Consider the following 12,942-nt stretch of genomic DNA (forward strand, 5'->3'; position numbering starts at 1 on the left):
CCAGTGCCTGGCCAGCTGGCTGTGGCCTCAAGGCCACATTTCCCTCGTAAGCATTAGATATATTGCTTTGCTCTCTGGGAGCTAATTGGGGACTCTGTTTATGGCTCCAACTACATTTGCCACAAGGTCTTTGGACTGCAAGGGGAATCCTTATCCAACCCAATTAATAGAGCAATGTTGCACTTCTAAGCTGTCCCCCACCCCACCAACCCATCAACATGATTTGCACACATTAGTCAAGGCATTTACAATGGGTTCACCAAGCTTTATCTCTCATTGGATGAAGAAATTGGACTATTTGGACTTGAGAACTATAACTCTTCCAGAGTCCCTGAAGTCTTGAGCTTGGCTCTGCTAAATGCACAGGCAAGGTGTTATTAATTAACAATTGAGATAAATGCCGGAATAGCATCCCTGAATCATGTCAAACCAATTTGGATGGTTATGGGATGGGGAAAGGGGGAGGAGGCCGTGGGCAAGGGGTGGGCTTCATCTGTTCCAAGTGCTTTGGACAGACTCCAGTGTTATTTCTCCTCATTTAGACCTGGCTGGAGTGCCTGGAACTCAGGCCAGCATCCACATCTCTTAACCCAAGGCAGCCTCCTTTGGAGCAAAACAAGGAACCAAACTTCACAGATGGAGGTGGGCTGAGAAATACTGTCGTGGAAGCCTTAATTTAGGGAGAGAAGTGTAGAAGCTGCTGGTGAGTGGAAGAGCCCCCATCATGGGTTACTGACCACACAGATTGGTGGCTTTGAGTACTCTCCCAGGAGAGATACTGAAGATGTTGGACTCAATGTGGTGATGGGCTTTCTTTCCTGTCCTGTGGCCGACACCCACACTCCATGACAGTCACCTCTCTATGCTCCCATGGAAGGAGGGTCTTCCACCCTGTCAGCTCTGACTGTAATAATTATAATAATGTGTTATACATCTTATCTCTTCAAATGGATGTGAGCTCTTTGCGGACATGCATCGTATTTGTCCTAGAATTTCCAAAGGCCTCTTTCCAATGTCTAACATTTAGCAAACTCTCAATGAACGTTTGTTAAACCATCCAGAGAGGTCATGCAATGCTGAAGTTTGATGAGTACTGGTTAGAACCTCAGTGGTTATGGACTGTGGGAAAACTACCAGTTGGGCTCCATCTATGTGGACTCAGCATGCATTCTAGAAATAACAGCAACAGTACCAGCAATAACATTAAAGCTGGCAGCAAGCTGCTCTTGAAGGCACCCCATGAACCAGGCGCCTAGTAAAATGTATTGCATTTTGTCAGTGAAACCACATGCCTGCTAATGGAGTTGGCATTATCATGCCTATTACACAGACAAGAAAACTGAGACCTTGAGGAGTCAAGTTACTCGCAGAAGTGGGACGCAAAGACTGCTTCCTGAGCCCAGGCTCTTAACCATCATGATGTGACAGTGTCACCTGAGCAAACAGAGCAGTGACAGGAGAAGGAACAAGAGTCTAACTTTTGGTGCCATGTTAACGCCACAGAGGGAGACGCAGACAGCTCGCTAATACAGTAAGGCAGGATGTGACGCACTGTTGACTGTGGACAAGCTCAGCATAGAAGGGCTTTTTCCTACCCCCTCCGCTCCAGGCCTCCACCCACAGACAGGAGAGAGAGAGTGTCTGATAGGATTCCACGGGCCCTTCAGACAGACTCCCAGGCTGGCTTGAAATGATGAGAGCTGGTCTTTGTACAGAGGGCGGGGGTTCCTGACTCCCAAGTTCTGGGTGATAAAGGCATGTGGGGAAGGAGTAAGGCCTGTCTTTCCAGGCCAGACGGTCTAACAACGCTTCTCCACCTCGAGGTTCCCACTTTTAGAGGAGATCTACACCCTTTCTCCTACCCCTGGCTGCGATGAACTAAATCTCACACCTCTGTCTTGGTGGTGATAATTAAATATTATCTGCCTGTCACTTGATGCACATGTTGTGTGTATTCTCAGACTTTAATGAGCTGGTATTTGTCTTCTGTAAGCAAAAATATTTGAGTCTCTTCTTTTTCAAATTGGGGTGAGCAGTTCAAGTGAAGATCTTTCACTATTAAAAAGGCAGTCTGCTTGCCAGCAGGTCTGTCTGAACTGTTTCTACTTCTCAGGGGCAATGGCAGGGAGAACTTGCCCCTTCAGCATCAGCGATTGCTTCCTGAGGTTAAGTTAGTGGTCACGTGGCTGCAGGGTGTTGGGAGACTTTGAAAGGGACAGGATTAAGAAGGTAGGGAACTGGCATAAATTGTTTTTTGGGGGATATTCGTAGGCAGCTCTTTCCAACAGGGCTTCTCAGCTAGGCACCACAGAATACAGAAAATGTCTGAGTGAAAATTTTCTCAGCGTTTCTAAGGAAGGCACTTAGTACCGTTCCAGATGCATAGGAGACACGTCAATTCATTCCATATAATGAATGTCTTAGGACAGTGGTTCTCTAAGAGAACCTGCCTCAGCATTACCTGGAAATTTCCTTGAAATTAAAATTCTTGCACCCCGCCCCACACCTGCGGAATCTGAAATTCCGGGGGAAAAGTTTTTGCAATCTGTGTTTAATCAAGCCCTCCAGGGGGTTTTGCTGTAAGCTACAGTTTCTGAACCACTAGTGGCCGCAAAGCACCAGGGCTTAATTCTCCCCCAGGCTGAAAAAGGCTGTCTAGGGCTTCAAATATCTGTATCCATATTTGTATCTATATCTATCTCAGTCTAAAATAAAAAAAAAAACCTATCACTTTAAACTGAGATTTTTTTTTTTTTTTTAAACGTAGAGTGTTCCCGGATGGAAAAGTGATTTGCCTCTTCCAGCTCCACTTTGGAACAGCACCCCATTATTTCCCCATTCATGAGGCTCATAACAAATATGTTCATTGCAGCTGCTCCCCGGGCCGACATGCATGCTCTGCCTGGGTGCCTCCTCTGACCTACTGTCAGGGTCAGAAACCACACAGCCCTGCCTGAGAACTCCCAAAGCAGGAAAGAGCCTGGGGCCGAACTCCTACCCCCACCAAAACATACAAAAAAGTGATATAATTAGTGTGCTGCAGGACTGGATCTGGAGTTGATGAGGAGCAACTTTAATATTTATCAATAAACAGCAAAGTGCTTAGCACACCTCCTAGGGAAGTAATTAACCGTAAAAAGGATACTCTGCACTGAGGAATCTCCTCCAAAAAAAGAACTCAGTTAATTGTGAATTGCTTACACCAGGTGAGAGACAATCCCTGTCTACCTCACTCACCTGACATAAGCAACTCTGAATTAACTGGGAGTTTCTTTTTATAAACACTGTGCAGAGCCTTTTTTTTTTCCTTGTGGCTAATTACTTCCTCGGGAGGTTCGCTTTAATAGTTCCCATAACAAGGCCATTATTGTCTTTAGCATAATCACTGCCTCATTTGCTTTTGTGCCTTGCCTCCCTGACGCTCTGCCTCTGCCCACCAGGAGGGACCCTGAGCCGTATGTGCCTGCAGTGCAGTCCTCAGGCCTGGACCAAGAGCACCTCATGTGCCTCTTCCAGTTCTACTGTGTCAGGAAATTGGTTTTCTCCCGAAAGGAGCTGCCATCAGCCATAGGGCTGGTGGAGAGGAATGGAGATGATGCAGGGCGTGTTGGGGAGACTGAGTCAGTCCCCCTCCCCTACGTGTGCAGCATTCCAGCCATTTGCTATGCTTTCAGCTGCTGACACCTGCAGTGGGGAAGGGAGCCAGGACAGTGGCTCCTTTCTGGAAGAGGAAGGGAGCTGATGTGTAAGCAACCACTTTGCTAGGTGAAATCACCAGGGACCAGAGGCAAAAACAGAACCTTATCAGGAGAAGTAATGCAATTCTGACTGTCTCTCTTGGGGAAAAAAAAAAAAAAATGTATGAATATATGCAGTTATGGCTCACTTCATTCAAAAATGAATTAAAGTGGCTTCTATTTTGGCTCTGTTTCAGGAAGCTAAATGAATGAATGGGAGCTCTGTAAATTACATCAGGTCTATAAACTTTTTTTTGATTGGTGTACTCCTACCATTGTATGTACATTTGCTTATTTACACATTATGTACACGTATAACAGCAATAATAGATTAAGGGAATTGCAAGTGTCTATTAGGAGGATGAGGAAAAATAAAAATAGAATATCTAATACTTTCATCCATCACCCTGATGGATTGCGCCCCTTTCTGGACACTACCTAAGCCGACCCTCTGGGGCCGTGAGGGCAGGAGCTGATATTCTCAGAGCACAGGGATTGACAGAGTGGGACTAGACACATTTTTCTTAAATCTAATAGTTGGACACGTCGATCCTCTTACACCCTGAAACAACCTGCGCTGAGGGAATTCTGACCATTTAGTAATTTTGGCGAGAGAAGGTCACACACCTTAAGGGAGCACTGCTCCATATTCTTAGGAAATCACACAGCCCATATGCTACCGCAACCCCATTTAGCCCCAGAATCTTAGCACTCCATCAGGAAATAACACAGGAAAATCCAGTTCAGAGGTTCAGAACAGGGATTGGCAAATTTCCTATAAAGGGTCAGAGAGTAAATATTTTAGGCTTTACCAGCCATGTGGTCTCTGTCCAACTCCTCAATGCTGTCTTTGAGGGTGAAACATAAACCGACAGGCATTGTTATGTTCCAATAAAACTTTATAAGAAAACGCTAAAATTTGAATTCCACACAGTTTGCACATATCTTAAAATACTGTTGTTCTTTAGATTCCCCCTACCCCCCCCAAACTTTAGAAATGTAAAAACCATTTTTTAGCTCATATAAAACCAGGCAGTGGATTGGATGTGGCCAACAGGCTGTTGTTTGCCGGCCACTGGTCAGAATGTGGACTTTGGAGTCAGATCTGGGTTTGGGCCCCAATTTTACTATTGGTGGTTGACTTATCTTAAAACAGTTACTTAACTGTGGCCTAAGCCTCAGTTCCCTCATTTGTAAAGTAACAACTCAAAGGGTCGTAAGGATGAAGGGACTGCCTGAGATGTCTGAGGGCAGCGTGAACCACATACTGTGGTCATCACCATCGATTCGTTTGAAACTCCCAGCCCCAGAGGCTCAGGCAGGAACGGGCACCCGGGGGCCGCGGCAGGGCCCAGCCACCTCTCTGTGGCGGGGTGTGCTTGAGAATCCAAAGCCAGCATCAAGCCCCAGGGCCTCCAGCCCTTGCCTCCAGGAACCTCCACTGGCCCGTCCTCTGCTGCCTCTGCGTCAAGAGAAATGTTACAACAGCATTTGACAGTAGTATAGGGGAGGTCTTTCAGGAAAAATGACTCATGACAGAAGTGTACACAATGCCCTGCTCTTGAGGGGCTTGGGAATGAGAAGACGCTTGCTCACCTCCCTCATTATCCTTGTTATCAGCACAGGAGGTTTCCATGGCAACGTTGCATCCGGGTCCTCTCCAGCCGGTCTGGCAGACACACTGCCAACTGTTCTGACCCAGTGTGCATCTCCCGTTGCCGTTGCATAAATCGGGGCAGCCATCTGGTTGGAGAAACGGAGAGGATGAGAAGGAGGGGCGCGAGGCCGCGCTGGGGCAGCAGGGGGAGCCATGCAAAAGGGGAGCAAGGCCGCAGGGCAGCCACTGGGCCAGCCTCAGAGTGGGGCCCGTGCCTGCCTTCCAAAGAGTCGGGGAAGCAGGCAATGCATGCAGTTGCAAGACACAGTGGGGTCCCAGATGCAGGGGATCCCCAGTGACACTGACCTGTGTGAAGGGGTCTGAGGCAACCTTCCCAAAGTGGGGAATATTCCAGAAAACTAAACCAGCTCTGAGCTTACAAGCCTAGGTAGGCTGGAATTTCCAGCCAGTAGCTCAAGATCGAGGCTACCTCAAAAAAAAAAAAAAAAAAAAATCTTTTCTTTCTTTCCTTTCTTTTTTCTTACAAGTACCTTCTGCAGAAGACAGGAAATTCCCTATCAACCCAGGATGGAGGCAAAGTACCCGCCATCATTCAGAATTTTAAGGATATATTTATATATGATTATCACAAGCTCCTTATGACAAGGAACTGGATAGTTCTGCTGAGCTATTTTCATATTTTTGTAATAGTTAGCTTTAAGGAGCACTTTAAAATGTTGGCTATTTATCACTCAACCTATTTGTGGCATGATTTAAAAATACTGCCGAGTCTGAGGGCCATGGAAGGAGTAGGTACTCAGTGCCGTGAACAGGGAAAAGAGAAAAATGTGTATGTGCATGAGGAATGAGGTGGCATTTGAGTAATTCTTATTTTGTGGTAACCTTTTCTTTCTTTCTTTTTTTGGGGTGGAGAGAAGTAGGAAATCAGCAGCCTAATTCCCTAATTGCTCTAGCACCTAAAACAACTGTGGTTACCACCCTTCTGACCTGAGCTGGGGCCCAGGGAACGTGGGGGTGGGAAGATGAGAAAGGGTGGCGGGGGGTGGGGCACTAAAGCGGGGTAGGAAAGCCTCCCCAGCAGAGCCTCTGTCATCCTCTAGAAGATGCGGAGAGCAGCACAGAATTGGTAGGATGTCGCCACCCTCACAGAACCTACTTGCTGGCAAGAATCCCTGGATATGTTCTCATTTTTCCTTTACCAGCTTTATTGAGCCATAATTTACATACCATAAAATTCACCTGTTTTAAGTGCACAATGCAGTGGCTTCCAGCAAATTTACAGAGTTGTGCAATCTAGGTGTTTTTCTTACTTCATTTAAATAGACCCCAAATGACCATTAATGTCATTATCCCCAGGAAGTAACTTCCCCGAATATCCATCTATAATTCGGTCTCTCCCTCTCGACAGACCATGTCTATCTCCAGCTTTTGTGGTGTATTTTTTTTTTTTTAAACCACACGAAGTGCAGGGTGGACTGGGCTGTGGTGGGGGCATGAAGAGCTTTGCAGTGATGGAGGTAATTGATTTGAAACCATTCTGGCCCAAATCTTCTGAATCAAAGCATGCCTCTCCCCTTATTTCTCCCTCCAGTGTTCCAGAGGCTTTCGCCTGCCATCTTTCCTCTCTTCTCTCAAGAACCCGTTATGAGAACGCCAATAAACCTAATTTGCGCGCATGGCAGTGGTAGGAATTTAAAGGACTCCTAGGAAGAAAGGTCTGGAGGGTTTGAAAGTGAATTGAAATGTACCTATTTAAGATATCTTACTCTTGAACGCTTGTTCCCTCCCATCCTTTCCAGAATGTGGTACGGGTTAGGTCCTGAGAGAAGAGGGCAAGCAAAAGAAGTTCTCTGTGGGGAAGTATCTGTAAGGAAGCTGAACTGTCTTGAGAGGAGAAAGCAGGAGACTGTTACCAGAGAACTTGTTTTCTTAGCCCAGCACTAAATCCAGATGCAAACAAAGCCTAAGTGTTTGCATACCTCAAGAAAGACTTGCTGCATCCTTACAGAGCCCAGATTCACATTTCCATTCCTTTCCTTACCAGGGAGGTGACAACCCCCTGGCCTGCGCCAACCGCCACACCCCCCCCCCCCGCGTGTGCCCTGGGGCCCTGCCTGGAGAACCAGTGCCATCCCCCTTGTTCATACTGTGAGAGTGTTCAGGGAGCAGAAGCCATCCCCAGTTTCAGAGAAATACCATAAACATTTCTACAGGAGCAAAATAAAACTCAGTAGGAAAAGCCCAAGGGACATTACAGAGGTTTTCAAGGAAAAGAGTCTATCTCCAACCTCCAGCTACGTCCAGCTTTACAATTTCTACCGGAAGAGTTTTGGTTGAATGGATCACACAGAATACACTAAATGATAGACCTAGCAACATTTGCTCAGCATGCCATCTATTATATGTGCTTTGTTATTTAGCCACTTTGAGGTCTCATGTTTGACTAAAATCACGCCCAAAGTCTCAACAGAAGCCTCATTGAGTAGGAAAGCCACGTCTAGTACATGAAATTTAAATTTGCAAAGAACACTAGCATGTCAGTCAGAGATACGCACTCAAAATATCTGTGCGCCTAGATTGAAATGAAGCTTTTTCTCCCCCCTCTTTCTCTCTTGATTTTTTTTCTCCCCTCCCAACCAACTGAAGGGAGATAAACAGACCACAGTAGCAGGTTTTCTCCACATCATATGAGGAAGATGAAAACATGAACAGTAGGAAGCTGGCAAATATCCGAGAAGTTTTGGGGTAGCTGGGAATTAATGGACAAGATTTTGCTTTTAGCTTGAAGACGGAGAAAGTAGCCTTGGCAGGTGCGTGCTGTTGCTCGGCAACCCCAAGCTACCCTCAGCACAAGTTGGTTCTGCTGGTGGCCTTCTGAGGAGGTGATTTGTTGTGTTCGTAAAGTGCAAAGCCAGCTTCTGCTTAAGGAAAAACAGCATGTAGGAAGTAATTAGTCTGGAGGGCAAATGGGCGTCAGGTGGCAACTTTCTTTGGAGAGGATCCTTTAACTGAAGTTGGATTGGGCTGATGGGCTCATCCTTGGGGATCCAAGAAGTCTCCTATATGGAGTCTTCTGGATTTCAGGCTAGCACTGCTGATTTCCTTGAGTGTCCATCTCTGGGATCACTGATACAGAACGTGATAAGGCACAGCTTTTGATTCTTTGCACAGCTAGACAGCTGGCTATCTGGAGACTTCAGGTTCTACCATGACCCTAGCCTAGGGATTCTCAATTGAGGCTAGTTATTTCCCTTTTCTTCTTCTAGGGGACATTTGGCAAGGTCTGGAGACATTTTTGATGATCACAACTTGGAGAGGATGCTACTGACATCTACTGCATAGAGGTCAGGGGTACTGCTCAACATCCCACAGTGCACAGGGCAGTCCCCACAACAATGATACAGCCCCAAATGTCAATAGTGCCAAGACTGAGAAATCTTGCCTTAGACCCCAAACTCCATGAAACCTGAGAGTGCCTTGTTTGTTGTTGGATTGCAGAGCCTGGCCTTGTGTCAGGCACATTCTAGATGTTTGAATGAATGTTTAGTCGGGTTGTGCTAGATCATTTCAGCCTGCCTTATCTATAAACTCTCCTGAGAGGCATGAGAAGATAGTGGGGCCTCCTTCTCAAAGATCAAAAGAGAACTTTCAAGGGCATCAGTAGGAAGCTGGCAAATATCCGAGAAGTTTTGGGGTAGCTGTTTGAATGGATCTTTGGGCTGGTTCTATGTTTTGGGCTGGTTCTATCGGACTTCCAATGCCTTTGGCAGGATGGAAATGGTATAATTTCTAAGACTTCTACACACAGAATTTCAACCACTAAAAAAAAAAAAAAAAAAAATCCATCAACACAGTTACTAGGTAGGCGGGCTTTTTGCCTTGAAAAAAATTAGACCTGAAGCAGAAATTTGGGATTGAAAAAACCCAACCCAAACACACCCTTATATTCCGATGACTCCTGAATCTTCATCTCCAGCCCTCTGATGTCTAGACCTGGACTCCAATTTGCATCTCAACATCTCCATCTGTTTGCTAGCAAGCATCTCAAACTCAAGAGAATTTAACTTCTTTACCCCTTCTCCCCCAAACTCTGATCCCTTGATCAAGGAATGGCACCTCGACGTACTTTAATGCCCAAGACTAAAAACTTGGAGTCATTTTTAATACCCTCCCCTGCCCTCCACCACCTCTTGTATTTAGTCAACAAACAATTCCTGCCTGATTTTTCTCTTAATGATAAGAAGTCCTACCTGTCCTTCCTCCTAAATATCTCTGGAATCTGCCCTCTGCTCCCACCCACAGTGCCACTGCATTAACTCAAGGCTCCTCATCTTTGCTCTGGACCCTTGTGAAAGTCTCCTAACTGGCCTCCCTGCCTCCAGTCTTTAGGCATCATCCATTTCTCTCTGTTCAAGACACTGCTCAAAATACTTCCACAGCTTTCCATTGGCCCCAGGGGAGAGCCTGAGGTCTTTAACCTGGCTTACAGACCTTATATGAACTGGTTCTCTTGTTAGCCCATCTCAATACCACTTTAGGCTTTGGCCAGATCAAAGCTGTTCAGGCTTTCCTTTTCTCTTTCCTCATCTGCCTAACTTCAACGCATCCTTTAGATCCTCACTCAGAAGTCATCTCCAGGAAGCCTTTCCAAAGCTCCCAGATCCAGGCTAGCTACACCTGTCATGGTGCCTTTATTCTATCCCATTCTACCCTACCCTATCCTACCTTACCCTATTCCTGCCCTACCCTACCCTACCTTACCCTATTCCTGCCCTACCCTATCCTACCTTACCCTATTCCTGCCCTACCCTATCCTACCTTACCCTATTCCTGCCCTACCCTACCCTACCTTACCCTATTCCTGCCCTACCCTAACCTACCTTACCCTATTCCTGCCCTACCCTATCCTACCTTACCCTATTCCTGCCCTACCCTACCCTACCTTACCCTATTCCTGCCCTACCCTACCCTACCTTACCCTATTCCTGCCCTACCCTACCCTACCTTACCCTATCATGCCCTACCCTACCCTACCTTACCCTATTCCTGCCCTACCCTATCCTACCTTACCCTATTCCTGCCCTACCCTACCCTACCTTACCCTATTCCTGCCCTACCCTACCCTACCTTACCCTATCATGCCCTACCCTACCCTACCTTACCCTATTCCTGCCCTACCCTACCCTACCTTACCCTATTCCTGCCCTACCCTACCCTACCTTACCCTATTCCTGCCCTACCCTACCCTACTTTACCCTATCATGCCCTATTCTCTCCTAGCCTCACCTATCCTATCCCATCCTACCCTACCCTAGCCTACCCCACCCCATCTTAGCCTACCACCTACCCCACCCCATCTTAGCCTACCCTATCCACTATGGTGTATCGCAACTGTCTAGCATCTCCTCGATACTTGCTAGTCCATGTAGCAGCCATTCCTTAAGCCATTTTACTGTCACCTGCTAGAAAATTATTATAATAAATGTGCACATAATCACCAATAATTTGAACGGTGCTCCTAGAATTGTGCAGTGTACAACTGAACAGCTGCCCTGGGCACTCCTGTTATGAAGTAAATCTGTCAGGGCAGGTGCCATGTCAATCTTGTTTACTCTTGGATTGCTACTACTCAATAAATAGGGAAAGGAATGAATGACTTCTGACTGAACTCAGAATCTCCAACATCTTTGGCAGAGTGGAAATTTGATCATCTCCAAGACTTTCTACACATAAAATTCCAAACAGTAAAAAAACCAAAAACCAAACAACAACAAACACTCCAATGACACAGTTACCAGGTCGGCAGGCTTTTTGCCTTACCAAAAATTAGGCATGAGGAAAATAATGTCTAAAGCATAGTAAAAAGGGGAGCATAAATGCGCTTGAAGAAAGCTGTAATTACCATAAAAGGCTTTTCTAAAAAAGAATCAAGGAATGTTCTGCCATGTGCAGCAATTTAGAGGTAGAAATAAGTGACTAATACAAGGGGTATGTAGTACATAAGGGGTACGGGAAGAGAAGTGGGATTTTAACATTCAACATCGAGCACACTTTGGAAAAGCACAGTGGACAGCGCCCCACCCAGATAGAAATGCAAGTGAAAACACTAATCAGACTGCATATAAATGCAGACGATGACAAAGAAAGCTGGAGAACGGAGACATCCCCGCTTGGCTTCAGAGACTACTAGGAGAGCTACTGCATCCTAGAATAAACCCTCGTGGAAAGTCTTCTGAATCAAGGCGAAGACCTTACCCCGGTTTGGGGTCAGAGAATTCTGGGATTAAGATCTAGATTTGCCCCTTTGTTGTCTGTGTGACCTTGAGCTGGTAGTGTAACCTCTTCCCCCTGTCTGTACAACTATATATCTTACAAATTAATCTTATTTACTGTCCTTCCCAATAGAATATAACCTGCAGGAAGGCTGGGATTTTTGTCTCTCCGTTCATTGAAATATCTTCAGTGTCTAGAAAAACAGTCGGCATATAACAGACACTCTGTAAATGTTTGTTGAATGAACAACTTAACAGAGATGATGGTATTTTATACAGGCTCCAGAAGGGTTAATGAAATGATAAAGGTAAAGATTTGAGCATAGAACCTGGTATGTTGTAAATGTTCAGTAGGTAGTAGCTCTTGTAGTTTGTGTTGATAACAGTTGCTATTACAAACATTACAATTAGTGGTAGGCTTTGCTCTGCGGCAGTCTTAAATGCAGGCTATTTCTCTTTGTCTCAACTCCAGATCAGGAAAAAAACCCACAAGCCTATCCTCTTTCAAGTTAAAAATAAAAAACAAAAAAACACAACTCTGGTATCTTCAGTGTATGACTGCATCACATCCTAGGAAATCCTTACTCCCCCTATGACCACCATCCAAGAGTCTAGCAATGCCAAGTTGGTCTGTGTAAGAGAGGAGAAACCCACTGACGCTAAGGGCAATTCTGAGGGGCAGGAGAGTTGAAGTTAGAATAAATGGTGGCTTCTTCTCTTGGACAGAATTGTACTTTTGCATGTTAACTTAATTAGCGAACCCCTCTCTCCCAGCTCTTTTAAATATCCCTGTTTTCTGAGTGAGAGCTGTGCAGTGTTGGAATTAAGAAGCAGATACACACTGGAAATAGGGAATAGAGTTCTTCCATTGCATTCCAGAACTCTTTAGAATTAAAGACAGCTGAGGTGCTGGGGACGGGGGATCACTAGGGGTTCGGTGGCCATTTATACTAAACAGCAGCGGCAGACACTCAGAAAATTAATTTGGTGCTTCAAGACACTCTGGGGAAAGCTCCAACTAATTTTAGAAGCTGGCTGCCAAAGAAGCAAACGGAAGGGCTTGTCCCTCTTGCTCACCTGGGCGAGGAGGAGGGAGCTGTGTAGGGACTCTGTTTCTAGGTACAAATTGGCATGGAAACTCAGCCACGAACCTGTGCTAGAATGGCTGCCCCTCCTTTGTTAGAGAAGACACGGAAAATCCAGAGGCAGATGTTTTTCTCGGTTTCAACAGTCTCTGTATGTCTTAAAGGGTTTGCATAGGGGAGCGTATGGGGGATGCTGGGTAGGGATGCCTGGGAAGGCCAGTGATCCTTTC

At 45.8% G+C, this 12,942-nt stretch overlaps 1 protein-coding gene across 6 annotated transcripts in view; it reads right to left on the reverse strand.

Moving 5' to 3' along the window:
* The window catches only part of TENM2 (teneurin transmembrane protein 2), a 924,727-nt gene that overhangs the window by 103,906 nt on the left and 807,879 nt on the right, over positions 1 to 12,942 (reverse strand). For all 6 annotated transcript variants that reach the window (XM_088023682.1, XM_028102726.2, XM_088023681.1 and 3 more), the window contains one exon: positions 5,334 to 5,480. In XM_088023682.1, coding sequence (XP_087879808.1) covers positions 5,334 to 5,480 — 147 coding nt within the window. The remainder of the gene's footprint in view (positions 1 to 5,333; positions 5,481 to 12,942) is intronic.

Source organism: Eumetopias jubatus, unplaced genomic scaffold (genome assembly GCF_037043125.1).
Source record: "Eumetopias jubatus isolate StellerSeaLion01/CBP00866 unplaced genomic scaffold, mEumJub1_p1.0 scaffold_5, whole genome shotgun sequence".
Taxonomy (NCBI): domain Eukaryota; kingdom Metazoa; phylum Chordata; class Mammalia; order Carnivora; family Otariidae; genus Eumetopias; species Eumetopias jubatus.